This window comes from Urtica dioica, chromosome 7 (genome assembly GCF_054948205.1).
Source record: "Urtica dioica subsp. dioica isolate 48M chromosome 7, U.dioica_male_clone48M_v1_H2, whole genome shotgun sequence".
Classification (NCBI taxonomy): Eukaryota; Viridiplantae; Streptophyta; class Magnoliopsida; order Rosales; family Urticaceae; genus Urtica; species Urtica dioica.
Genome location: NC_142762.1, coordinates 40894690 through 40921649, shown reverse-complemented (window position 1 = coordinate 40921649; position 26960 = coordinate 40894690). Strand labels below are relative to the sequence as shown.

Below are 26960 nucleotides of genomic sequence, written 5' to 3'. Positions count from 1 at the left end.
CATTCATTAACATATACAGTTAATTAATTAACCTAATGCGAACAATTCAAAACTCAACCGAAGCGAACAATAAACTTAACTTGTACAGTTTATTGTTGCCGATCTGACCTTCGCAAAATGTGTCAGCATTGGAGTACCACCGTTGCCGAGAGAGAGACGCTGGTTGGATGGACGACGATCGGCGACGACGCGGCGGCGATCGGCGGAGATTGGTCTCGTGGAGGCGTGAAATAGGACCGGACGAGTTTAGGTTTCGACGCGGCGGCGTGGAATGGATCGGCGGCGATCGGCGGAGATTGGTCTCGTGGAGGCGTGAAATTGGTCCGGACGAGTTTAGGTTTTAGGGTTGCGCTGGTCTCGTGGAGGCGTGAATTGAACGAGGACAAAAGGTTTAGGCGAGTTAGGTGTAGGGTATCGCTGGTTGTTGCGTAAATTTATTGAGGGGTATTTTGGGTAGTGAATTGTTAATTGGGCTATTCCCTTAATTTACTCAAACTTGAGCTATTCTGCTAATATCAGTGGGTTGATTGGGCTAGTATGCTCATTCTCCCTAAATTTAATAGAATTAATATCAACTAAAAATTTATATAAAAAAAATAAAATAAATTACCTATTCAACCTCCAAAATTAAAAAATAATGCACAAATCATACAAAATCACTTTTATACGAAAATAAATTAAATCAACTAACAAAAAAATTATTCAAACTTCAAACCTGAAGTGCTAACATCTGTTTATAACAATTTATAAATATATATATGTATATATATATATATATATATATATTTGTCGATATCAATTACGAAAATAAAAAGAATAAAATCATAATGTAATTGTTAAATTAATTATCACATCATCTAAATTATCTCATTTGTTTAAAAATCTTGAAAGAAGTTTGTTTACCATTTTAATCCAAAGTGTCTTAGGTATAAATACTCATCTGATTATATGGTACGTAGTAATATAACTCAATTATATTGATGCAATTAGTTTTTTTTTTTTTGTTATAAAAGAAGGTTGGATTATAGATTTCAATTAAGTGCGGCTTAGCAAGCGAACGAAATGAACGTGATCAATTCATATTCACCGCCAAAAAAAACCCTGCACGTGAGGCTGACGCATAACACATTTTCCCATGAAAAAAAATAATCTAGACATTCTACATTCTTACAAAGAAAACAACAATTTCAGCATTTAAAAAAAATATATAAAAAAATTATCCCCGATTTTGTGTCACGAACTCACGATCATATGATAGATATTGCTTTCAGTCACTTCGTCCTTCTATTGAGTTTTGTCTTCACTTCAAATATATCCACTGATTCTCACTCACACCAAAAAGAGTAATTAATACTTCTATTGTTTTTTCCTATTACGCATTAACTCTTTATGTTTTCCTTCTTTTTTGGCCGATCTTGAATTTTCCCGGGAAATCAGAGATCGCGCAAATTTTCTTGCCGGCGAACCATGAAATCCTCCGCCACCGACATTGTCAAGACGCCGTGGCTCGTGAAGCTCATCGCCATTGTGTTCTTCTCAATCTCCGTCTTCTTCCTTGCCAATCACTTTTACTCCTCCGATTCCCATTATCCCCTCGCATTCTCTCTCCTCACCGCGCCTTCCTCCTCCACCATCGCCGCCGATCCTCCCACGCCGTATCCGGCGGATCTTCTCTCTCCTCCGCCGATCCCTCCGCCACCGGTGGTGAAGAAGATTACGGGAATTATTGACGACAGCGGCACGATGGCGGAGGGGTTCGAGGTCGGAGACTACGATCCGGAGATGATCGCCGATCTGAGGAATTCGAGCTCCGGCGAGGTTGAGACTAGAGAGACGAAGAAGCTGGATGGGATTGGGGAGGTTAGGGCTTTTGAGAAGAAGTTCGAGACTTGCGATCAGAGCAAGATAGATTATATTCCTTGTTTGGACAATGTGGAGGAGATAAAGAAGCTGAATTCCACCAAGAAAGGAGAGAAGTTCGAGCGTCACTGTCCCGGTCAAGACCGGGCTTTGAATTGCGTGATTCCGAGGCCGAAGGACTACCGGGATCGAATCCCTTGGCCTCAGAGCCGAGACGAGGTAATTTCTGGTTACACAGGTGTTGATTAGTTTTGTGACTGAATTGCCATGAATCAGTGCGTAGAATAAGAAATATTTATTAAAAAAATTTCAGGTGTGGTTCAGTAATGTGCCACATACACGTTTGGTTGAAGATAAAGGTGGCCAGAATTGGATATCCGTAAAAGGAGACAAATTCGTTTTCCCGGGAGGTGGTACCCAATTCATTCACGGGGCTGACAAGTATTTGGATCAAATTTCAGAGGTTTGGCAAGAATTCCATGATCTCCGTTAGCTATTGCGTTCGTGTATGTTGTCAATGTGGGCGATGATTGTTTAACTTTAACCTGGGCTAAATTTACAACGGCAGATGGTTCCCGAGATTGCATTTGGCCACAATACTCGGGTTGCGTTGGACATTGGTTGCGGTGTGGCAAGTTTCGGCGCGTTCCTGATGAAGCGTAATGTGACCACTCTGTCCATAGCACCAAAAGATGTTCACGAGAACCAGATTCAGTTCGCACTCGAGCGCGGCGTGCCGGCTATGGTCGCTGCATTTGCTACTCGCCGACTGCTGTATCCAAGCCAGGCTTTCGACTTGATACACTGTTCAAGATGTCGAGTCAATTGGACCCGAGATGGTACACCCTTTTGCTTTAATTAATATTTGATATGGAGTCTTTAGCCTGTTAGCAATAGTATCCTAAGTTTCCCAACTAAAAGATCCTAGTATAAACTTGAGATATTTGATAGTAAGATATAACATGAGTGTCTTTTTTGGGTTCTTGTGATGCAGATGGGATTCTGCTCCTAGAGGTCGATAGGTTATTAAGAGCCGGAGGATACTTTGTTTGGGCAGCACAACCTGTTTATAAACACGAAGAAGGTCTGCAACAACAATGGAAAGGTACTTTTCGCTGCATATTGAGTTTGTTTTCATATATTTTGCATGTCAGCATTATGGTCAGAGTACAAAATCGCAGAAATTTACTTCATATATTCGTCTATTTTCCACGACCTTGCTTGTGTATCTGATGTAAAAAATAAAAAATAGCATTGTTATGATCATTTATGCATTTCATTTGTGCACAGAAATGGAAGACTTGACCACCCGCATCTGTTGGAATCTTGTGAAGAAGGAAGGGTATATTGCTATATGGCAAAAACCGACGAACAACGACTGCTATGCTAATCGCAATGCTGAAGTACAACCTCCAATTTGTGAGCGTACTGATGATCCCGATAGTGTTTGGTATGTCCTCCCACTTGTCTTATTCATCATACCAAATTTAAGTTGTGTTCTTTGTGGCAGGATGTCTTACAGGAACCACTGATGACTTAGAAAGACTTATAAATTGTCTTTATCATATACTTATTTTTGACAGGTATGTCGATATGAAGAAGTGCATCACTCGCTTGCCTGAAGATGGTTTTGGATCAAACCTTACAGCATGGCCTGCACGGCTTCGAACTCCACCGGACAGGCTTCAGAGCATCGCGATGGATGCCTATATCTCACGAAAGGAATTATTTGTGGCAGAATTAAAATACTGGGTGGAGATACTAGAGGCTTACATACGCGCTTACCATTGGAGAGAATCAAAGTTCAGAAATGTGCTCGACATGAGAGCTGGGTTCGGAGGGTAAATAATATATACGTGTATAAACAAATTCACCATCTCGGTGATGCTTTTTGTTTGGATCTTCTCTAATTTAAATCATGTTGAACTTGTTAGGTTTGCAGCAGCTCTCCATGAGCACCAGTATGATTGTTGGGTTATGAACATCGTTCCAGTTAGCGGGTTCAACACCTTGCCTGTTATATATGATCGCGGACTTATCGGGGTTATGCATGACTGGTAAGGGCAACGGGACAGTGTTCGAAGTCTGCAAATAAAATAAATGACATCACTGTAACAACTGTTCTCTTATTTGGCAGGTGCGAACCTTTCGACACCTATCCAAGGACTTACGACTTAATTCACGCGGCTGGTCTCTTTTCTATCGAGCAAAAGAGGTACAAACCAAACTAAATTACTTTCACTTACTCACGAAATACGTTTGAAATCAGTCTTAAAAACAAAGGCCCTTCTTCGTTGCCGCAGATGTAACATAACAACCATCATGATCGAGATGGACCGGATGCTAAGGCCCGGAGGCCGCGTCTACATACGCGACTCAGTGTCCGTCATAAACAAGCTCAACAAAATCGGAAAAGCCATCGGCTGGGTGACCGCACTACACGAAACGAGCGAAGGCCCTTTCGCAAGCTGGAAGTTCCTAGTCGGCGACAAGCGACTGTGACCCCTCAAAAGTCAAAACACACTCTTTTCTTACTAATTGTACACACGAATATTACAAACACGAACGAGTCGGAAAGAAACGAATAGTGTTTTTTTTGTCATTATTGGGTGGTGTTGGGAGAGGCGGCGGCGGCGGTGTTGACCTGTTTGGAGAGGTAGGCCTCGTAGATGTCGACGACGAGGCGGGGGTCGGTGGCCTTGAGGTGGTGGTAGTCGGGGGAGAGGGAGAGGGTGTCGATGTTGTCGGTGATGTGGGAGAGGGCGGCGCGCAGGAGGAGGTGGGCGTTGTGGCGGTGGGCGAAGGCGTAGGTGGAGAGGGAGTTGTCTCGGGTGAGGTTGGACACGAGAAAGGACTGGCAGTGGGCCTTGAGCTGCCCCACCTCGTACTTGTCCGCCAGCACCAGCAGCTCCCACGCCATCGCCTCCTCCATCTCCTCCGCCGTCTCCGCCCTGTACATGTATTCCACAAACGCCCTCAGCGCCTCCTCCCCTGCGTCCTCCACTTTTATCGTCCCGCTCCGCCCCTCCTCCATCTCGCTCTCCAGCATCGCCCGCAAAACCCGCGACCGGCTCGCCTATTCACACCCCCCCCCACATTAATAAATAATCTATCCCACTTTTTTTTATCTCAAATATAACAATTTTTTTAACTAATTTTTTTTCTAATCGGGGGGTAGTATTCTATAAACACGTTAAGATCCCATGTCAAAAAGATTTAAGGGCATGATGAACCTGAGTGACGCTAACTGAGTTTAGAGTAATATTCTAGAAACTGAAATGAGTGGTGGATTAGAGAGGGGAAAGTGGGGTTCGGACCAGGACGGCCTTGTGGGCGGGGATGGGTTTGGAGGGCGGGGCGGCGATGAGGACGACGTCGGAGAAGGGGAGTTGGTGGTGGTGGGTGAGGCGGAGGAAGGAGAGAGTCGAGTTCAGGAGCTCGATCTGCCTCTTCAGCTCCTCCTCGGTGTCGTTGGCCTCCTCGTAGCACTCCTTGCACGTGCCCACCTCACGTGCCCCGTACCTCTCCTGGCACGACACGCACCGCTGAGGAGATTCCGATCTCTCCGACGACGTCGAGCCTTCGTCTTCCGACTCGTACCTCGGCGCCTCTCGTCTCCGTTGCATCGCGCTCCCTCTCTCTCTCTCTCTCTCTCTCTCTCTCTCTCTCCTCTTTCCTTGTGGCCGATGCTTCTGTTCTCTTTTTTTAATCCAGCTGCTTGTCGTTCCTTTCGCATTCTTAAGAGTTTTGTTGTCGTTTTTGTTTAAAATGCCTTGAAGTAAATGGGATATGCCATTTTTTTCTCCGCTGTCTTTGATTAAATTATACCCCAACAGTAACAAAAACACGAAAACAGTTATCTAAATTAATAATCCGGCTTTCAAAAATGATAATCTAGTATAAAAAACACACGATCAAACAAAATTCAATCAACCGTTCAAAAAATTTCGAGCGAGGCTTCCCATATAAAGTTTGAAATTCAACAACCTCGACATCAAGATACTTGTTGTGGATATCATACGGAGACGGTAATGGAACGTTAGGACCTGCAACTCAAAATACGTAATAAATAAACTGAATATGATAAATTTGAAATTAAATATGACAAAATTCAAATTTACTTACCAAACTCCTGAGCGGACTGTATCATGTTTCGAAAATGATGTGAGTCTGCCTTAGATGCTGGAATTTGTTCGTGAACAAAGAACTTACATATGTTTCTTCCGAGTTTCATTGCATATGTTGGTATGGACATCACATCAACCCTTTGCTGCCGAGAACTGGGGGATTTGTATAAAGAAGAAGCCAATGGTCGCGTTCGTTGCAAACGGGGTTCCGCTGAAGATCCACCGGGTCCCTCTCGTTCTTCCCTCCACTGCTCAACTGCTTCTTGCTGTCTCACCCTCTTCATAGTTGATCGGACTAAGACCTCTTCGTCTTCGTCCTCTTCATCTGACTCATATCTACGAAGTCCTTTCGTGGTTTTGGATTGAAGATACGCTCCAAAACTACTTTTTGACTTCTTCTTATCAGATACGGTCAAAAGACACTCTCTCATCTCCTCTCTTACTTCCGGAGGACACTTATCACACACCGTAGTACTTCTTCGATTATCTGCAGCGGCAAGGTGATTCTTCACCCTAGTAACACCTCCGCCTTTCATCTCATGGCCACAAAAGTTGCACACAAAAGCGTTCGTCTTTCCCGCAATGGGCGTACAATATTTTCGGGCCGGATCTGAGCTCATTCTTCAAGTAGTAAATCTAGAGCAAGAGATCAAGTATCAAAACATGTCAACATCAACAATAATGAACAACTAACAATTACGAATAATCAAGAATTAAATAAAACAAGCAAACAGTAATCAATAATAATTAAATTACTACCATTTAAAAAAAAAACACATTTCACAACAACATCAACATCAACATTAACAACAACATTTAATTAAATAAATTACTACCTAAATTCGGATATAAAAAAAAAAAAAAAAAACCATTTCAAAATCAAAACGACTTCAAGATTAACAACATATAATTCAAATTACCAACTAAGTTCGGAATAAAATAAAACTCATCACAATCAACATTAACAACATCATCAAATTATTCAAAATTACTACATACATTCGGATTATAATAACTTCATATCAATAATCCATTAAAAAAATACTCAACAATCCAATCAAAAAATCATTCAAAATTAAAAAAAAAAAAAAAAAAAAATCAGTTTCGAACCTTACCGCGCGAGATCGGGGGTACACGGCGAGATTTGAGCACTTTTACACCTCCAGCGCGCGAGATTCGGGGGTACGCTGCGAGATCCGGCGAGATCTACGCAGATCCGGTCTTCAGCTTCGCGAGATCCGGAGGTGCTCTTTTTCTTCTTCTTCTGCGGAATACATGCAGAAATGGGGGAAATTTTTGCAAAAAATAACTTCGGGCGGGCGAGATTCGGGGATATTAAAGACGCGAGATAGGGCGCGAGATTTCGCGAGATTTGACCAAACTCGCGAGATATACTCGTATCCCTCTCGCACCCCTCCCAAACGCGAGATCTCGCGCGAGATACCCCCATCTCGCGCGAGATTTCAAACCTTGATATAAACACATGCTGCCCATAACCCCCCACAATTTGTGCCAAAACCAGAACTCTCAACCGTAAATCCGAATATGTATAGTTTCCACAAAACGGAAGGCTACAAACAACTCAGCTAACAATAAATAGTGGATTAAATATTTGGATACACGGATTAATATTTTTTAAATCCTGAGAAAACTAACTCATGAACAGATTTGAAATTCGATTGATAAACAAATTTATGAAATCAAAGAAGACAAATTCATATTATAATTAATGCAAACAAATTCAAAATCGATTAATGGACTCATAACCCCCCATAATTCGCATCAAAACCAGAACCCCCAATCCCAAACCCTCATCCACGATTAAAGCCCTTTTGAGACCTCTGATCAATGATGCCTATTCGATTTTGGGACAATTTTAGCGAGAGGCTCGATGGAGACGACGTGGTAGAGCCATCCGCAAATAATCTGCCGACGATTGCAGAGGACATAGGGTTTAAGCCCATATGGGGTTTGCAAGGATAGATACATGGAAGTGGGATTTCAAATAGGATTTTTGGTACAATTAAGAATAAAAATGAGCTTTTTGAGTTTACAGAATGTGAGAGTCTGATATGAATGTGATCGTGTATTTGGGGTGAATGAAAAAAGGTATTTTAATGACTTTTAATATTTTTGGTTAATTTGTCTAAACTATGAAAACTTGAACTATTTTACTAAACCTAAAATTTGAATTAGCTATATAGCCGAATCGCCAATAGAAAAATTGATATTTTGTATACATTTTTAAAAAATCGTTATTCTTGGAATGAGCATAAAAAATCAATATCAACTGAATTTTACCGTATGTCTTTTTGTGTATTTTATAGTTAAAGAATTCCAATTCCAAGACAGACGAGAGAATTCTGAATTGTGTAATTATATATATATATATATATATATATATATATATATATATATGCATGAAACCAATAAGGAGGTCGGAGGGGGTTATAGCGCTCTTAAAAAAATTGCACTTTTTGAATTTTTTATCTTAAAAATTTACAAATCAGCTCATCCTCAATTTTTTTCGCATGTAAATGCCCATAATTTGAATTTTTGGCTTCGTCCCTATATATACATATATGTGTGTGCCCCGCACACATGTGTGTTGATAGGGAAACATAGAAGATTTTTAATAAAGAAATCGATCATTTTTTTTTTAGATTTGTTAACAAGTAGCCAAATCTATAAGGAGAAGTTAAAATCATAGGTAAACTATTAATATATTTAACATAATGGCCAGTATTAAATTGAATTCCAAAAAAATCTCCAATTGAACCTCAATTTCGATCGGTTAGATTTTCTTTTTCTTCTTCATTTCTGATTTCATTGTAATTTTGTTCGCTCTGATTAGGTCACCATTGCTGACGGTGGAGTCTTGCTAACATTAGGTCAAGCTAAGGCTGTCGTTTGAAACTCTGATGACAACTCGGATTCCGGTGCTGGAGACGACGGAGGTGACCGTTAATAAGATTAACTGTTGTTCTTGGTTCAGTAAATAAAATTTAATGTTTTTTTTGTAACAGTTAATAAAATTTATTATTGTTTGTATAACCGTTAATAAGATTAATTGTTCTTTTTGTTACCGTTATTGAGATTTATTATTTTCCTTGTCACGGTTAATATTATTTTACTCCGACAATTAATAATATTGATTTTTAAGAGTATTATTAGAATATTGAATTGATATATTAACAAATTAGTTGTGGTACCTAGGATAGTATAGTGGTAATTCCACACCACCTCCTGTGTGGAGGTCGTGAGTTCAATCTCCACTGCAGCAAAAAGTTCCCTTAAAAAAAAAACAAATTAGCTACTTTCTTAAATATCTTAATAATTGGAATAATCGCTTATACTAAACTAATATTTGATGAAGAGACTTATGTTATTCATACACGTTCCTTAAGCAAAAATTGTTCGTTTGGATAATACTCTTGGTATTGAAAGTAATAGTACTTGGGGGAAAAAAGTAGGATAATAAACCTACATGCTTTTTATATTTTTTAAGAAAATAAAATTGATTATTAGTCGTCTCGTGTTTGTGTGAATAGATTAATAGAAATAGTTAGGTTAATTAAGAAATAAATTTTTAAAAATAAGCAATGAAATAAATAAAAATTAAGACGGGACCAACCCAAAGTCACATGCCCGTAGCCGAACCTGTTTTCAAAATTCGAAGGAAGTTATATATTAGTCCGGTTTTATTCTTTTTTTTTTCACCTCAAGGATAAGGGGAGCCAAAAAAGTCCCAGTTTTTCAGTTAGCCTACGGTGGTTTCAGAGCCCAAACCCTCTCTCTCTCTCTCCACCGAAAGTTTCTTCTCCGAGGTTAGTCTCTCTCTCTCTCTCTCTCTCTCTCTCTCTCTCTCGCTTATTTAGATCTTGCTTCGTTTTTATCAGTTCGGTTCCCGAGAAAAGTAATGCACCGGTAAAAATTGGTTGAGAATCGTATTTTCTTTCGGTTTAAGAATTCGTATTCATTATTCTTTTATTTTAATCAGACTGCGAAATGTATTCACGCTTCGTTCTGGTCGAATTTTCTTTGTAGAATCTAAGCAATGGAATGAATTCGGTTCTTGGAAATAAATACATTTTTTTTTTCTGCACCGTTCGCTTCCGCGGATAATGAATTAGGAAATTTCGTTGTAGAACAATTAAGATTAGGTTTTTTATTTCACTTTTCCTATGTTGTTTTGGTGTTGATTCACAGTTTTTCTGAATTTGGGTGTGCGTAGGTACAACCCTCTGTCTCTCTCTGAGGATTCGGGGAAATTAGGGTTTCTTTGATAAAATGGGTGTCGAAGATGGAACGAGCAATGGCGGTGGTACGGAATGCGTCGAGGGTCTCAATTGCTTGAAAAGCGATGGGATTGGTGATAGGGTTAGATTTGGGGTTGGTAAGAGTAGCGATGTTGCTAGTTTGAGTTCGGGTCAAATGGAGGGTCTTCGAACTTACAAGCGGAGAAAGCATGCAAAATCCAGTGCCGACAGCAAATCGGAAGACACAGGAAGAGCTTTTGCAAAAGAGGATTGTCAAGCGGTTCAGCAGGTTTGTGTTCTTTCCGTGAATGAAATGTTAACACAAATAGTTTGTCTATATGTCGTAACTTGGCTTATACAAAACGTGTGGCATATGAATTTCTGTGATTAAACTGAAGAGTACTAGAATTCTTATATGTGAAGGAATATTCTGTATATAAATTGTTTCTTGATGATGTCTTGGTTTAGGGAAACTGATCTTAGAAGTTCCTTTTTTCTCTGTTTTCTTCTTTTGTGTGTTTGGGTATATAATGATTTCTTCAGCCTCAGAAGGTAGCCCAAGGCGTGGTTCTTGAAATTAACTCCCGTGAGAAAATTCATCACCCGATGAACTGTCCAGATGGTTGTTCGGAGAGGTCGTGGAAAATTGTTCTGGAACACATGTACCAGTCTTTGAGCGATGATGAAGGTGGTATGCAAAGATGCATTCGTGATGTGCTTCAATGCGGTCCTGAAACGGGAACCAATGCTAAGGTTTGTGCGGTAACAATCTCTCCGTGTTGTTTGAATGAGTTCATGGTGTAAAAGTTAGTATGAAAAAATTTGTATAGTGTAATTCATGTTTATCATTCAAGAGGTTATCCCTTTTCTTTTCTTTTATTACAGAAACATGATCAGCCAGATGTGAGCAGGAAAATGTGTGATTCACCTGCGCAGAATGGATTTCAGGAAGAAACTGGTGGACATCCAGAAGTTTTACCCAATCGACGGTCAAATAGAAAAAGTTTGCATACAACCACTGAGATGTGTCGTCATGTTTGGTTTCACATTCTAATATCAGACAAGTTCACCTCACTTTGCAAGCTACTTTCGGAAAATTTTCAAGGTATCAAGACTGAATGTTTTTTTGACCTTAAGCTCATAAACTCACGGATGAAAGATGGAGCTTATGACCATTCACCGATGCTTTTCCTTACGGATATACAGCAGGCAAGTTGTGGATATTACTAATTGAAATTTTGTCCACTGAGATTGATATTCCACCCTGTGCTTTATGATGGATTTGATCATTTGATGACGTCTAAAATGTAGGAGAAAATGCTTCACATAATAAACTGTACTTATTTTTTAGTTTAGCAATTTATTTGTTCATATTATTGCCACGCGAATAGAACAGTGAAACATAGTTTAGTCCTCGCCTTGGATGATATCTATTGGAATCTGGATGGTCTCAATTATTGTATAGTCTTCTAGTGGATGGTCTTTAATTATGGTTAGTGTTTCCCCTTTTGACATGATGTCTATGTGGATATAGCACCCACCAATCAACCCAGATGCTGCTTATACAGTCTCTTTGAAAGTTGGTTACTTTGTTTTCTAAGATGTTTTTTTGAGTTTTGAGGTAGGTGTGAATTTTCATATGACTCTAATCAGCTTCTAAGTAATATTAAAATTTCAACGCTACAGTTTGCAAATGTATAAAAAATGAGTATTTTGTTTCAGCGCGGGAATTTAGTTGGCATGCCATGTTCTTTTCTGATACTTGTATTTGACCTACAATTTGTGCTAACAGGTATGGGATAAGATTCAGGGAATCGGTGCTGCGATGATTGCTCTTTCAAAAGACCTCTCTGATATGTCCAAATCGTGCTATGATAAACAGGTAATGCAAACTAATTGAAAGTACTATTGTGACTTCTAGTACACTACAATTATTATTCGCATTGCCTCTAGAAGTTTTAATCTTTTATGTTTCTGTCGCTAGAATGAACATTTCTCTTGCTGTGTCTAAAACCATTGTGTTTGCTTTGGTTGGAGTCTTGGAGATATAGATTATAAACATTCGCAGATGTAGATATGAAGAGCAATATCATTAATTTATTCCATGCGGTTGTTTTTATTAGACGTTTACAGAAGTAATTGTTATGTATCTGTACTAGGAGTGAATAAAATATTTAATGCTTAGGGAGTGTAATATTGTTTTTCTTCTGAACTATCATTAATGAAGCGGAGAAATAAATATTTATTGCTTAGCTTTGGAGTAATTGCCTGCAAGTTTAAGTGTAAGCGAACTCACCTTTTTCCATGCATTTAAAAAGAAATATATGCCAGCCTTCCTTCATCTCTGAACCCACTTAAATTTTATGTTGTACCTGATTTTTATGTTCGTCATTGCATCTCTAAGTTAGCTTGTTCATGAATCTAAGTACGTCTTGTGATGGGATTATCTTACTGAAACTTTGTATGACCTACTTAGTATAAGTTATAGTTGTGTTGGAAGTTTTGATTGCTCGTCTATACAGCTAGTGATGTTATGTTTATAAATTCATCAACTCTTTTTTATGTATGTTATCTTGATAGAAAATTGAACTGTGTTTCATGGGTGCAATAAATTTTGTTCTGCTGACAGTTCTACACCTTGGAATCTGACTATTGCACCAAACCGGAGCAAGCAGAGGCTAATAATGAATTCAGAGTTTGCACGTGCCAGCGATGTGGTGAGAAGGCAGATGGGAGAGACTATCTAGTTTGCGATTCGTGTGAAGAAATGTACCACGTGTCATGCATCGAACCACCAGTTGAAGAGATCCCCCTGAAAAGTTGGTATTGTTCTAGTTGCACTACCAGTGGGAGTCGTTCGCCACACGAGAACTGTGTAGTCTGCGAGAAGTTGATGGTTCCGAAAACTTCTGTGGGAGTCGGTAACGATAGCCCTTGCGCAGATGATGAAATGCTCAACGAACCTGTTGAGGATTCTAAGTGTGCCACAGAACTTTCTACCAGGAGCAACAGCTTGGGTGTGTGTAAAATCTGCGAAAGACAGATTCAAGACGGCGAAAAGTCGAGGATATGCGGTCACAATCTCTGTGCTAGCAATTCTTATCACGTTCGGTGTCTGAAAAAAAGAGAGCTCAGATCTTACGGTCCTTGTTGGTATTGCCCGTCTTGTCTGTGCCGATCGTGCCTCGTGGATAAGGACGACGATCAGATCGTTCTGTGCGATGGGTGCGACCACGGCTACCACATTTACTGCACGCTACCGAAACTGAGCACGATTCCAACGGGAAACTGGTATTGCAGATCGTGCGATGCGAAGCAGAAGCACGTAAAAAGGGCCAGAGAGGCCTACGAGAAGTACGAGGAGAAGCAGAAAATGAAAGTCAGCGAAGGAATCAGGGCTTTCGGAGTTCTTACCAAGAATTGGAATAGTAAAAGCTGCATGGAACATGACAAAGGTGGAGGAATGGAGATGCTTTTGACTGCGGTGAATACTCTTAATTACGAAGAGAAATGTGGTCGGTTTTAGATGCAAAGCATCCGTCATCGTCGGTAAAAGAATTTTTTGGGTTTCGTTATCTTTTTAGAGTAAAAATTTTCTCACTTTAGTAGGAGATATCACAAATGCTAACTAGTTTTCCCCTTGGCCAATCTCTCACCAGTACCATATTTCGGTAGGTTTTTAATCTGAGTTGGATTTGCCAGACTTTTCGATGTGCTCTCTTTCTTGTAAAGGCGTATACATACCTAATTTTAGAATCATTGTTGGTAGAAGAGTTCCCAATTATGTGCTTAATATGCCCTCTTTTGTTGTAGCACACGAGTACATAACGTTTCAGACTATTGACTGCTTTTGTTTGAAAGGAAAAAGTATAGTTTTCCTAGCTCATTTATTGATCAATCTGACCAAATTGAACCTAAAATCTCCCTTCATTTCTTTATTTCTAGTTGCTAGGAATTAAGAATGGAATCAAAAGTTTGCAATGCAGTAAAGATCAAGACTAGTGTATTATTATTATTTTTTATTTTTTATTTTTTTGTGGATAACAAAAAGAAAAGAAGAAAAAATAAAGTACATATCATTTTGTCCCACTATCGAGCTATAAAAGAAGTATAAGATTCGATTCATCTCTGAATGTTGCAAGTTGTGTACATACCAAAAAGAGAATATAACGGTCGTCTACTATTTACAACTTCTGCACAACAAAGAGAACAAAAACTCGGCTAGGATTTTTTTTTTTTTTTTTTTTTACTTATGGCATGAATAGAAACACAGAGAACACAGAATATTTATGTTTATTTTAATTACTTCTTTCGCTGCAGTATGTTCTTCTAGTGTATTTACAAGCAGAGAGGTTAAAAAGGCAAGGCCAAGGCTGTTCTCAGGAGCTGGCTTGTTCTGACTTGTCGCAAACTGCGTAGCGATTCATTGAAGTACTCATTCCCGTCGAGTGTAGTGTCTTCCTTCTCTTCACAAGATGCAACGCCGTACGTCTATCCTCTTGAGCCTCGCTCGAGTCCGGCTGAGTTCACCCACCCAGTCAACTCGCTTGTAATAAACACACACATAATCGAGATTATGGGAAATGTTACCTTAATGGCTAATGCTCTATCAAAGCTTTCCATGGCACTATCAGGCTCCCCGAAATTCAGCTGGGCTCTCCCCAGAGTCATCCATGCCTGCAACATCAAAACTTTCTCTATCTCACTCTCTCTTCGTTCCTTTTATCAATAAACAATCATATACATACGTGAGTAAAAATGGTTTTGTAGTTTACCTCGGCCCATGAAGGTTCCAATTCAGTAGCTCCTGGGTATCCAGAATAAGGCGTATTTAGTCAAAATGAAATGAAGCTAAGAAAGAGAGAGGACGTACTCGTGGCAGCTTTGAGGGCATTCCAAGCGTCTCCGATTTCGAGCAAGACTTGGGCTTTCTGTTCTTGCAATATCCCACTCTCCGGCATCAATGTCAGAGCTGTCTCCCATTTTCCCAACGCTTCCCGATACTTTCCCTCCTATAACAAAATATGTTCTGTCAGAAATTCTTCTGAGAAACTTTTCGTCGAACACTTGGCGAGCATCTTCGCAGTAACAAACAATTCTCTCTTCCCGATCAAAACTCCGATGTGATCAGCAAAAGAGCTCATTGAAAAAGTTTCAGTATTTTTTTACCTCGGCGAGCTTGGTTCCCTGGGACTGAAAAGTCTCGGCGAGTCGCTTGGCGTCCGAAGGAGATTCCGGCGAGGGGTCATAGGAGGATTCGGTGTTCGTTTCTTCCTTGGTCGTGGAATTGGATTCGTTTTCATGGTCGAAAGGAAGGTCTTTGAAGATTGTTAGAGGACGCTTCTTCTTGTTGTCGTTCTGCTTCTTCTTCCATGTCACTTTCATCTCTCTCTCTCTCTCTCCTCTCTGCTTCGTCTCTTTCATTTTACACCGCCGTGAGATAATTAGGATGGGCTCAAATGCTTAACAGTTATTTGGGCTAGGAAGATTTTTGGCCCAGCGTTAATAGCCATACGACATCCATTACGTTACGTCCCAAAGTAGTAAAACGGGTTTTCACTGGTCGACTTTTTAATGATGTCTACAAAAAATATTACCAAAATTTTGTTTGGAGAACTCTGTCACCATCGTATAACGATATTTTTTAGTATTGAATTTCTGATGTTATGGTCGTAAATTAAATTATGTACATCCTATGTTTATATTATACAAGCGCGTTGTTTCGAATAATTAATATATTTTAGTCTTAAATAAGAAATATATAAATATATGTCCAAAAATATTTAAGTTTAAAAAAAATATATTTAAAATTTTTTTTGAAAAAAATCAGTACGTACGAATGAACATTAATCGTGTTCAATGTCCAATCTCTTATTTTTTCTTTTAAATAATAATAATAATAATTCACGAAACATTGTTCAATGAACAGTGTTTCGTGAGAGGGAGAGTCTCATCTCCTTTATATATATAATATTATATTATAAAGTAAAGTTTCATGATTTCGCTTGTAATTCAACAGTTAGTAGCTATTACACTTTCTATTATAAATTTGATTACCTAGTCTTACTTCTTTGTCTACACTCGTTAATAAACTTATATTCAGTATTAATAAAATAAATATTCAGTACAAAGATCTTCTATATCTTTGCATGTTGCGTCCAAGTAATAAGGAAAACACCGTGAGAAGGATCTCCCCTGCTTGTAAACCACATAATAATTCACAAGATCATGTCATGTGTCATAAATAAAACAAATGTTAATTTAATGGTGTAAATATGAGTAAATCAATTGAGATAACCAACCGAGATAGATAACACGCCACGACTTGACACATGTTTCCAACCATATATAGTTGAATTACTTGTACAATACTACAACTTATTGACAAGAACGTGTATGAAAAACCTATATTCTTGACGAGATAAAAGCAAATAACGATGGAGAAGGAGGGAGTATTGGAAAGCATGGAAGCAATATAAGCAAATGTGGTGTTTTTTTTGCTCGAAAGCAAATGTGGTGTTATTCCATGTAAGAGAAGGCTCGTAAAGACTAGGTGTGTTAGATCCGAATATCATGGGTGAAATGCATCACCTAATTCCATGACCGAATCATGTTGAACATTGGAGAATCATAAACTAAATAGCGGAAGCGTACCTGATGAATCCATGACGGTTGGTCTTCCAGATCAACACGTATTTCTCTGAGAGTCTCTTTAGTTCTCTCTGGCTCACTCTGACGACGGGATATCAGAAATGACAAGAATGTTACGTGTGGCCTGGGGGACCAACCGTATTTATAGAGAAATCCTAGGTTACCCTAGTGGGCTTCCTATTTCAACTCATCACTGAAATAGAAGCCCATAATAAGTCTACACATTAAAGGCCCATAACATGTTAGATACATTAAAGCCCAATAATCGTATACCAAATTAGATCACTTTTAACTGACCATCTTTATTGACAGTTCACAAAAAAAAATATTAACACACAATTAAATAGAACAACACACTTATATGTCATGAAACAATTACACACACACAAGTAAATGACTTTGCATTTCAGTCCCTTCAATTAAAAACACCACAAATAAAATAATATTAAAGAATATTAAATTTAAATAAAAATATATATTTAATTTGTTTTTTATGGGAAGAGAATTCTCATTTAAGATAAGAGAATTTCTCTTACTTTTTGTAAGAGAAGAGAAGAGAATTTCTCTTCCCTTTTGTAAGGGAATTATTTCTCTTCTCTTACTGTAGAGAATTGTCCACCAAAGAAGAAGAGAACGACTCTTCTTTCCCTTTGGTCCTGTTTACTAATAACTGGTTGATCTCGAGTAAAACTGAACAAAAACTATTATGGTAGAGAAAATATCGAAATTTACGCCACATCAGAACGGAACACACCATTCCAATTAGCTCCGGTGCTATTAATAAATAAAAATAAATAATAAAAAATTCTAAACTAAAATCTACTCTAATATTCATAAATAAATAAATAAACATAAATACAACACAATACCGATACCGTACTAAAATTTTCAGTTCGGTGAACAATACCATACCAGAAGAGAAGAGAATTATAATACCGCTTTTTAGACGGTCAATTAATCTTGAGCCCATTTGTTTCCTTATAATCAGAGCAAACAAAAATTGTTTCCTTACAGTAGATAGTTTATTTTTAGCAGTCTTCGTACGGGAAATGAATTATTCTGTCCATCATTTGTGCACTTATTATCAAATGCAATAAAAACAAAATATTTGTTCCGTGAAAAAAATCATTCGGAGCGGTACTACTGAGTACCAACTCTTGTCCATTTCTGTTCGTCCAAAAATGAATGAATTCTTTTTACACAGTACTACAAAAATGATGAGCCTAAATAAACATATATTTTTAGAGGTAAGCGCTAACCAACCCTGCAATTCCAGCTGAACTGGTAGTAACCCCAGAAGAAGAAATGGGAAACCAAAATGACTACAAAATACGAAAATTAATAAAAAAAATAAAAAAAAAATAAGTTTGGCTCATTCTGTCTTTATACCCCCTCATATATTCACAGATCCCACAAAGCTCATAAAAAAAATAGTGCTTCTCAATTTACAAACGTGATAAACGATAAATTTCCTTTCGGCCCAGTCCTCTTTTCCCTTTCAGTTCATTCGATTCACGCAGCGAATGAACCGAGATCGAGATACAATCAAACTCGATCCGGCATTTTATTTTATTCAATCAGTGGCCTGAGGAAGGGACTACAGAGACGGCGGAGTTAGAGAGTCTGAGAGTGCCTCCGAGGTCAACTGGGACAAGTGGGATGAGAGAGTGAAGAACGTCCGTTATGAGTGGTCGATAGCTCGCCTCTGGTTGCACACACAGCACCGCCACCGCAGCCACCTATACACATATACATACACACACGCACCCATATCGCAACACTTACACACAAATTCATCCGAGAGAGACCTAAAAAGTTTATTTGTTACTCTTCTCATTGTCAATTGGTTTTCGAGCAGGACAGGCCTCAGGCAAGATAAGTCGTCTCTTTGAGACTCAAGAGTTTAGAAGGCCCGAGTTTAGTTATGCTTAGGCCTTTTTTTTATCATTCTAAAAAAAAAGTATTTTTTATTTCTGGACCAAGGCCTTGATATTGGGTCGGCTGTGATTTTGAAATGGAAACCTGGCATATTTAACATGGTATCGTAGCCCAACTGAACTATGAAATCACGAGTTTTCGAGAGAGGTTTGTTCTCTCTCCCTCACCCCAAAGTATTTTCACACAAAATCTTGCTTTTCTGCTCACTTCACTCTTCTCCCATTCATACTAATAAGTTTGTTTGACTAATGACAAATTATTTAACAATACAAAAATCTTGATACTCGGATACAAATCGAAGAGAAAAGTGGTTTGCGAACCTGATACAAGTGCTTTAAGTCCATCGTGTCTTTGATCACGGGATCGACGATGTTCGGTAGCTTTGACCTGTCCGTGAGTTGTGGCATGGCCTGCATTGTTGTCGACCAATTCAGTTTTTCGGGTTCATTGGAAAAAAAAAATGGGCTATAGATACATACCCATGTGACTATAGATTGGCATTGAGCCGGGGCTAGTTTCTCAACTGGCCTTTTGCCCAACAGAAGCTCCAAAAGAACGACCCCAAACGCGTAAACATCACTCTTATCCGTCAACTTGCCTAAGAAAGATTAAAACAAGCTTTGTATTAATAATGTTAAACCAAAAATGTAAAAATTATGTTCTTGTGAAAGGCAAGTCCCAAGGCATTCAAATGCACAAAGGCCATAACTCTGTGTGTGAGAGAGAAAAAGAGAGAGAGACACACACACATTATTATTCAATTAATTAATTAATATATTATGCCCCTACATGGCAGTGTGATCATGTGCTCATACACTAATATATAAACACACACATTAAACACAGCCATCATCGAGCTCAATGATTTAGAGGTTTGTCAGCGATCCAGAGAACAAATACATAATTGCATTAGTTGTTGGGAGAGTAAAGGTTATTAATGACTTATAACACAAGCTATCATGACCAAAATGATTCATCTAAATAGAAAACTTCATACGCACACTCTTCACTTATTATTCTTGCTGTTAAATAACAATTAAATTTGATAAATTAAAATAACACAGAGGGCGTTATTACCGTCTAAAAGATACTCCGGGGCGACATAGCCCAACGTTCCCGAGAGCTTTATGTTCTTGTTGTGGGCCCCATCAGCTACAGCCAGGCCGAAATCCGATAGCTGAAAGATACTTAAAATAATTAATTAATTATATCATTAATAATTATTTAGCAATAAAGATAATAATGTTTGGTGACTGACTTTGGCGTTAAAGTTGGCATCCAAAAGGATATTAGAAGATTTCAGATCTCTATGGATGACTTGAGGGTTCGAGTGCTCATGAAGATATTCTAATCCTCTGTGGTCAAATAAAAACTCACCAATATGTTATTACTAATTACTATTAAAAAAACAGGAAAATAATATAATTAATCAAATGGGAATATGATCTCAAACCTTGCTGTATCAAGAGCAATTTTCATCCTCATATGCCACGTTAGAGCAGAGCCATGAGACGGTCCTACTCACACACACACATATATAATTCAATTAATTAAGCACTAAAAAACAAACCCATTTTCGGTTTGATGTGAATTTAATTAAAAGGTATGGGACGAGACGATAGACTAGATATTATAAAATTATTAAGATGTAATTCTTCTTACCATGCAATTGCATCTCAAGAGACCCATTTTCCATCAACTCATACACAATGAACCTCGAATCCCCTTGGCTACTACACCCCAGAAGAGAGATTATATTCGGGTGTTGAATTTTACGCAACAAATCCACTTCATTCTGAAAAAAAAAAAAAAAAATCACATCTTTACTCAAATGAGAATTGAAAATAAATAAATAAATTGTGGTACCTGGAATTCTCTCTCGGCGTCTTGAGTGGCACAGTCAAGCATTTTGACGGCGACGATGACGTCATCTTCAAACTGGGCTTTGTAGACTCTCCCAAACCCTCCTTCACCCAAAACATTAGACTCCCTGAAATTGTCCGTGGCTTTCTCTATGAGCCTGTACTCTATCAGAGCCAAAGACCCTTTCTTTGCGACCATGCTCGTGTGAAATTGGGCCAGAAATGGATTCAATCTCACCCCTTTCTCCGCTACTCTCGAGGAAATTAAAAAAAAAAATCAGTAAAGATAAGATCTTTCTCTGGGATTGGGAAGTGAGAATTTGTACCTGATGAGGCGTGAGAGCTTCTCTTGTGGGGTTTGTGTGAGTTCTTGCAGCGATAAACCCAGAGGAATATCAACGAGAATATTATCAACCCAAGAGCCGTACAAGCCACAATGAGAGCTATGAGAATCCTCTTGTGAAATTCCATTTGGTGCTTTGGGTTACTCACTTCTGCGATTCCTGTTTAGTGTTAGAGAAATTAACATTTTTTTAGAGAGAGATAGAGAGCTAAGCTTTGGACTCAATTTGTCCATGGGTACTAAAAAGGAAGAAAAAAAGATTAGAGAGGTTCTCTATCTCTCTCTTTCTTGCTTTCATTTTCAACGAGTACGACTGAATTAAATCCGAATGGAAAAACAATGCAAGAAACAAAATACAAATGAGCGCATATTGGTCACAAGTAAAAAAAAATTCAAATCTCTTATAAATTTATCATTAAATGCTCTTAATTTTGGATGTCAATTTTTTGAAATTTGAAACATAAATTTGTTTGGTGACAAGATGATTGTAAGTCTATTACGGCAAAATAGACATGAAGTGAACTTATAAAAAAAAAAAACAACAAAAAACCTGGAGAATTTGAAGCCATTGTTGTTGTGGCCGAGATTTGAGAAGTGGCGGGTGAGATTGCCGGAGAATAAATTACAGTGTCCGACGTGGCAGCGGCGGAAATGAGAGACGATTTGTGAAGAAGATGAGCGGATAGAGAAAGGGAAACCAGAAGAAGAAGCTTCATCGTTTCCTTTTTTTAATTTTAATTTCCTTTGTTTTCTGTTTTAAGCTGTTGAGAAGAAGAGAACATGAAGACACGAAAATGTTGGGTTTTTGGATCAGAGAGAGAGAGAGAGAGAGATTGTGAACTTAAAATATGATTCTGAGTTTTGGACCGTATTATGAGAATTCTAAAACGCAGTCTTTTTGTTTTGTCTTTTTTATTTTCTTTTGAATTTCTCACTTTTAATTCTGATTATTTGGCTATTATTATAAGGGAGAGGGCAAAAGTAGAGCATAAAAATAAATCTTTTTACATGGAAAAGGGATATTATTTTCACTTTCCGATAAAAAAAAAGGGGGGGGATATTTTAAAAAGAAAAGAAAAAAAAAAGCGAGTGTGAGGACAAGTGCACAACACTCACGTGGCTCGTGGGGCAGTTAGGAAATTTTGAAACGAATCTCTCTCTCTCTCTCTCTCTCTCTCTCTCTCTCTCTATATATATATATTATATATTTATATAATATTTAGGTGGTTTGTTTTTTTAATCCCAAAATGAAATAGAAGAGTGTACGATGTGAATCAATTTTCTTATATTTATTTTTTTTAGAATGGGAAATTATTATAATCAATCATATAAAAATAAATGTATACAATAATATAAATACGGACCTGAACAAATATAAAAATTTATTATATTATTATATAAACACATTTTAAAATTAAATAAATATGAACAATATTATCCGTGAAATTCGATCTCACGTCTTACTCATAAGAGGAGAAGCGGTATTATCACTTGCCTCAAACTAGCTTCGATAATGTTCTTATACTTATTTTTTAGGAATTAGATCGGTTTATTCATATATTAGTTTGTACAAATTACGGATTACACATGTTCATGGTAATTTAGAGAAATTTAACTTTGAATATCGTTGTTCTTTTGTGACATTTAATTACAGCTTGTATATATAGTTAGAAACCAAGATTTTGTAGTTCACTTTTATTTTTTTCTTACCCAAATAAAAAATAAATTGTAGTAGCTTGATCTTTTAGGTAAAGTAAATGCTCTTTGTTTATTTATAGCTGCGTCACAAATTGAGAAAATTGGAACTATATATGCACTGATATATTCAATGCGATTTACATCTGTTTATTATTGCGAATAATTAATTACAATTACAAATGCCGATTGTAATTTTCTTCCTCTTCAAGTGTTGAAAAAGATTGATCTAGAAAAAAGTGTTGAAAAAGAGCTTCTTCTCTAGTGAGCCTGACATTGTTTTAAAACGATAGCAATATTCTTACGGCAATTAAAATGTTGAATTTTTGTGTGTGATATTTATCACAAGCCTAAGTGAATTAACTGTTATCGTTGAATTTTGACAGCAATGGTTGGTAAAAAACCAAACAGAGTCACTGCGCTCTATCTAGATCATAGCACAAATCATCACTGGATAATTGTAAAAATGCTCGTATGAGATTGAATGTGTAAAATTTGACATGTTGGAAAAAGTAGATTTGGAATAAACAAATTTTTTGCTATTATCATTAGGACAAAAATAAGCTTTTTAAAACCGATAAAAATCAAGTCGCGTCGTATATCTCTCTTCATGTCCTAAGATACATATTATAACAAGGTAGACTACAGACATATTAAAAAAAGTCATAATTTCTAAGAGAATAATTTGTACGGCATGGTAATTGTCGAGCTAATGTGCATTCAATTAATTTTAGTTTAAGGATATTTTAGGAACAAAAACAATTTCAAACAATCTAAAATTGATTTTTTGAAGATGCTAAACCAAGGTTTGGTTTGTTATGGAGTTGGATTAGCCGCGTCCACTATCTCGGTGTGAATTTTCTGTTAGATTTTGATCTATCCAAGTTGAAAAGTCATTTTTTTCGTGCTCATCGGATCGAGTTTTTTTGGATTTATCCATCATTTATCATAGGTTTATTGAAAGAGCCTTATGCCTGCTCGAATTTTATTGTGCTCGTTGTTCTTCCTTTTGTTGGAAATATGCACTAAACGTGCAATCATCGGAACTTGGTGTTAGATTCACTTCAGGTTAAGTCTGTGGTAATAATAGAGTAGATTAAACATATCAACTTTAATTAATTATTTCACGAACATTGAAGTTAACGATTGACCTTAATTATAATTTGCCCTCGTCGGTAAACTCAACCATTAATAATAGTCAAATAAATTATTTTACTTCTTTTATGTGATGGGAGTCATCTTGGCTTCTCGGTACGGAAGCACACGGAAGGAAGGCCTTCTGTATGGTACGTGTGCCTCACGGTACAGGCGAGTACCGCGTGAGGATGAGGCGGAAATTTCCGTGCCGACATGTGGCGGAATATGGCAGGGCAGGGGTATACGCGTGTCAGGGGTTATTACCGTGAGGCATTAAGCTGTTTGTAATGCAAGTGGGCTTTTTATTTATTTTTTATTTTTTTTAAAGTCTGCAACGTTAGATCTGAAATGATTTGGATCTGACAACCGAAAATAAGACCAAAATAGTGATTATATTTGTATAGATTTTCTTATTGGAAGTTAATGGAAATATGGATTTCCATTAAGTTTAACGGAAATTCTATTTCCAATAAACAATGGAAGACATAAAAATGCCTAATGAAAATACTATTTCCAATAAAAAATGGAAGGTGGCTTATTGGAAATGGAATTTCCATTTCCTTCCAATAGCCAGGTTGAGATGGGAGATCAACATTTTTTTTCTAGCACAAGACATATAAACGTTTAAAGAGAGATGATTTTCAACATCTGCAACAGCGTATCAACGCACAGAAAAATTATGCAGTTGGCCCTTGGACCCACAATCTATACAGTTGGATATCTGTTATCATATTTAAATAGTTATTTTGTTGTGTGCTAAGTTGTCATGCAATTTAGATACAGAGAAATTCTTGATATTGAAATTTAAGGTTTTATATACTATTTTCCATGTCGACTTGTTAGATACGAGTAATTTGTAGTATTTAAATTAACAGCAAATTTGATAGTTTTGATTTCTCTCTTACTACTTTCAACATTTTTGTAGGGGCGTACTATAACTTTTTGTATGTACAATCTCATGTCTATTTTTAAATATATAGTTTTAATTTATTTCAACATATAAATATTAAGCGGAGAGTATTAATTTCTCACTTTATTTACTTGTAGTTTTGTTTTTATTAGTCAACAAGTCATTGTTATGACATTTATATTATGTTGAATAATGAATTAATTTTTTTTTTTTAAAAGAGACAAAGTCATCCCCGATGAGTTATGAATGATTTATATATATGTGATAATTGACACCAATTACTATTCAGTAGTCACCACCACTATGGCAGAACGTGGTATTATTAATATTCATTTTAGGTTATTAAGATGGGCAGACAACAATTTGCTCAAGGGATGTATAAAGCTACTTCATTCACATCCAATCTTATTTATTATTTGTGCTCACAATTCTCCTGTTCTGTTTCTGTTAGGTTTCCGTAACGGGAATATAATAAATAAAATGTATTTTAACTAGTTAGGTTTCCACTATAATCTAGAGCTCGTTTTGTAAGAAAAGACTTTCTAAGTATTCATACAAAGATAAATACTGAAATTAATAAATAAATAATTAGAGTGGCAATCTATTTTTTTGCTCACAACTCCATAAGTAAGTATTTCAGCTTGATATCAGTTTTTATAACTATTTGATCGACCTAATATTTTGAGTGATGGAAATTTAAGTTGTTAGCCTTTTCTTAAGAGAAATATGTTTCATTATTTGAGGAAATTATTGTCCAATTCTTATATGTAACATTTTCTTGTTTCAAAAACTCCTTATAACTTTGATCAATGTACGTAGCATATAATGATGGGTATTGAATTGCAGCTATAGCATTCTTTTGAACGTGAAAATTGCGTTTTAAAAATTAGCCACTTTTTGTTATTAGTCAAATTCTCACGTCATCAAATTGGTTAATTTTCACTCCTATTATCACTTGTCATATCATTAAATTGGCTATTTCTCATTATTAATTAAATATTAGCTAAAATACAATTAACAATTACATGTGACTTAATTAGTTATAATTTTGTATAATAATATTACTATATTAGTGAAGAATGTTAGAAAAAGATGTGCTATCCTCGAGTATTCGAGAAATATTGATAAATACACACCACGAACATTTTAACCCAACTCTATTTTTTTATGGGGGAAGAGAATAATAAAACTCAAAAAATGTAGTTTCACTATTCACAATACTTTATAACAGAGTTAATATTTTATAAAATTAAGTTACTTTATTTAATTTTAAAAAAAAAATATTTTTAATTTATACGTTTTATCTCGTATAATATCATTTGATAACAAAAATAATTATAATACTCTTAAAACGATTTTATATCATTCTAATTAGAGTATAGTATACAAGTTAATTTTATATAATAGATGAGAATAGCATAAAATAAATTTAAAATATAAATCATCATATAAATATATTTTTTGTATAATAGAGTTGTAGTTCGAGATGACATTATTAGTAAACTTTTACATTTATAAGTTATGATTTCATCGAATAAGGCTTTCTACATAATTCTATATGTATCTATGAGATTGAGACTTAAGTTCGCAAAACCAACTTTAAAAATAGTCTATGCACCTGTGGGTCCCTTAATATATTTTTTTTCTTTGCATAATGATCCTCGTTCTTTGTTTTTTTATAGATAGTCTTTAAACTTTGATTTTTTAGTATATATGTCCTATTTATTAAGTTTATGACAAATCTTGTATATAAAATCAAATGCGTGCATGACCAGCACAACTTATGTTTTAAGTTAACATAGTAAGTCCATACAGAAAATGAGAATAAAACAAAACACAAAAAATTGTTCATAAGACAAAATCTCAAGTGTGTAACACATGAATTTGTTAATAAGTGTGAATGTAGTTAATTTTGTGATAATTTTTCACAGAAATGGATCATTTGACTATAATAATAATAATAATAATAATAAATGAATAAAAACACGAGATTTCATTGGTTGAACATTTGCTATTTCTTTAAAATATAATTTCCAGAAATTTAACAAAATGACGTGCCAGATTCTCAAAGGTCAAAGACATACCAGTAGTGCTAAGAAGAAAAAACATACGAGTCAATATGTGAAAAAGAACGTAAAATTAAAGGATACGTATGAAAGATAAGAACACTCGTCTCAT

The 26960-nt window shown here is 36.7% G+C and overlaps 5 protein-coding genes across 9 annotated transcripts; 2 read left to right on the top strand and 3 right to left on the bottom strand.

Annotated features, from left to right (window-relative positions):
• The first annotated feature begins 1229 nt into the window (after nucleotides 1-1229).
• On the top strand, nucleotides 1230-4768 carry LOC149391638 (S-adenosyl-L-methionine-dependent methyltransferases superfamily protein). Its single transcript, XM_089619034.1, has 9 exons — nucleotides 1230-2079; nucleotides 2174-2323; nucleotides 2429-2699; nucleotides 2855-2965; nucleotides 3151-3310; nucleotides 3444-3701; nucleotides 3795-3917; nucleotides 3998-4075; nucleotides 4164-4768. Exons 1-9 carry the CDS (start codon nucleotides 1468-1470, stop codon nucleotides 4360-4362), a joined length of 1962 nt encoding a protein of 653 aa, XP_089475160.1. The 5' UTR covers nucleotides 1230-1467; the 3' UTR covers nucleotides 4363-4768.
• Nucleotides 4064-5594, bottom strand: LOC149391637 (BTB/POZ domain-containing protein). Its single transcript, XM_089619035.1, has 2 exons — nucleotides 5178-5594; nucleotides 4064-4936 (listed from the first exon to the last, which is right to left on the bottom strand). Exons 1-2 carry the CDS (start codon nucleotides 5484-5486, stop codon nucleotides 4463-4465), a joined length of 783 nt encoding a protein of 260 aa, XP_089475161.1. The 5' UTR covers nucleotides 5487-5594; the 3' UTR covers nucleotides 4064-4462.
• A 4096-nt stretch (nucleotides 5595-9690) lies between these two features.
• LOC149391636 (RING/FYVE/PHD-type zinc finger family protein) lies at nucleotides 9691-14696 on the top strand. Of its 4 annotated transcripts, XM_089619480.1 has the most exons (7): nucleotides 9691-9814; nucleotides 10222-10535; nucleotides 10790-10999; nucleotides 11132-11455; nucleotides 12039-12128; nucleotides 12876-13795; nucleotides 14567-14696. In XM_089619480.1, exons 2-6 carry the CDS (start codon nucleotides 10278-10280, stop codon nucleotides 13770-13772), a joined length of 1779 nt encoding a protein of 592 aa, XP_089475606.1. In that variant the 5' UTR covers nucleotides 9691-9814; nucleotides 10222-10277; the 3' UTR covers nucleotides 13773-13795; nucleotides 14567-14696. The 4 variants fall into 4 exon arrangements, with proteins under 4 accessions (XP_089475606.1, XP_089475608.1, XP_089475607.1 ...); XM_089619482.1 differs by lacking the exon at nucleotides 14567-14696 and having other exon boundaries at nucleotides 10799-10999; nucleotides 12876-14130; XM_089619481.1 differs by lacking the exon at nucleotides 14567-14696 and having other exon boundaries at nucleotides 10796-10999; nucleotides 12876-14130.
• Nucleotides 14302-15682, bottom strand: LOC149391635 (Tetratricopeptide repeat (TPR)-like superfamily protein). Of its 2 annotated transcripts, XM_089619484.1 has the most exons (6): nucleotides 15416-15682; nucleotides 15120-15258; nucleotides 15022-15053; nucleotides 14837-14923; nucleotides 14597-14766; nucleotides 14302-14480 (listed from the first exon to the last, which is right to left on the bottom strand). In XM_089619484.1, exons 1-5 carry the CDS (start codon nucleotides 15668-15670, stop codon nucleotides 14626-14628), a joined length of 654 nt encoding a protein of 217 aa, XP_089475610.1. In that variant the 5' UTR covers nucleotides 15671-15682; the 3' UTR covers nucleotides 14302-14480; nucleotides 14597-14625. The 2 variants fall into 2 exon arrangements, with proteins under 2 accessions (XP_089475610.1, XP_089475609.1); XM_089619483.1 differs by having other exon boundaries at nucleotides 14474-14766.
• Nucleotides 15683-18115: 2433 nt separating this feature from the next.
• LOC149391634 (Protein kinase superfamily protein) lies at nucleotides 18116-21898 on the bottom strand. Its single transcript, XM_089620481.1, has 10 exons — nucleotides 21591-21898; nucleotides 21024-21200; nucleotides 20702-20946; nucleotides 20498-20630; nucleotides 20289-20352; nucleotides 20094-20190; nucleotides 19913-20012; nucleotides 19315-19433; nucleotides 19156-19245; nucleotides 18116-18636 (listed from the first exon to the last, which is right to left on the bottom strand). The coding sequence occupies exons 1-10, from the start codon at nucleotides 21754-21756 to the stop codon at nucleotides 18475-18477; spliced, it is 1353 nt and encodes a 450-aa protein (XP_089476607.1). The 5' UTR covers nucleotides 21757-21898; the 3' UTR covers nucleotides 18116-18474.
• Between the last annotated feature and the right edge of the window lie 5062 nt (nucleotides 21899-26960).

Bases quoted from the DNA above. Each gene is read 5' to 3' on its own strand.
- LOC149391638 (XM_089619034.1), top strand. From the start codon at position 1,468: ATGAAATCCTCCGCCACCGACATTGTCAAGACGCCGTGGCTCGTGAAG. The intron at 2,080-2,173 runs GTAATTTCTGGT...AAAAAATTTCAG, and splicing joins GGCCTCAGAGCCGAGACGAG to GTGTGGTTCAGTAATGTGCC. The intron at 3,311-3,443 runs GTATGTCCTCCC...TATTTTTGACAG, and splicing joins GATGATCCCGATAGTGTTTG to GTATGTCGATATGAAGAAGT.
- LOC149391637 (XM_089619035.1), bottom strand. From the start codon at position 5,486: ATGCAACGGAGACGAGAGGCGCCGAGGTACGAGTCGGAAGACGAAGGC. The intron at 4,937-5,177 runs GTCCGAACCCCA...GGGTGTGAATAG, and splicing joins CCGCCCACAAGGCCGTCCTG to GCGAGCCGGTCGCGGGTTTT.
- LOC149391636 (XM_089619480.1), top strand. From the start codon at position 10,278: ATGGGTGTCGAAGATGGAACGAGCAATGGCGGTGGTACGGAATGCGTC. The intron at 10,536-10,789 runs GTTTGTGTTCTT...TGATTTCTTCAG, and splicing joins ATTGTCAAGCGGTTCAGCAG to CCTCAGAAGGTAGCCCAAGG. The intron at 12,129-12,875 runs GTAATGCAAACT...TTCTGCTGACAG, and splicing joins AATCGTGCTATGATAAACAG to TTCTACACCTTGGAATCTGA.
- LOC149391635 (XM_089619484.1), bottom strand. From the start codon at position 15,670: ATGAAAGAGACGAAGCAGAGAGGAGAGAGAGAGAGAGAGATGAAAGTG. The intron at 15,259-15,415 runs GTAAAAAAATAC...ATTTTGTTATAG, and splicing joins AGGGAACCAAGCTCGCCGAG to GAGGGAAAGTATCGGGAAGC. The intron at 15,054-15,119 runs GTACGTCCTCTC...CTGGATACCCAG, and splicing joins TGCCCTCAAAGCTGCCACGA to GAGCTACTGAATTGGAACCT.
- LOC149391634 (XM_089620481.1), bottom strand. From the start codon at position 21,756: ATGAAGCTTCTTCTTCTGGTTTCCCTTTCTCTATCCGCTCATCTTCTT. The intron at 20,353-20,497 runs GTAAGAAGAATT...GTGTGTGAGTAG, and splicing joins TCTTGAGATGCAATTGCATG to GACCGTCTCATGGCTCTGCT. The intron at 19,246-19,314 runs GTATGTATCTAT...ACAACAATGCAG, and splicing joins GCCAATCTATAGTCACATGG to GCCATGCCACAACTCACGGA.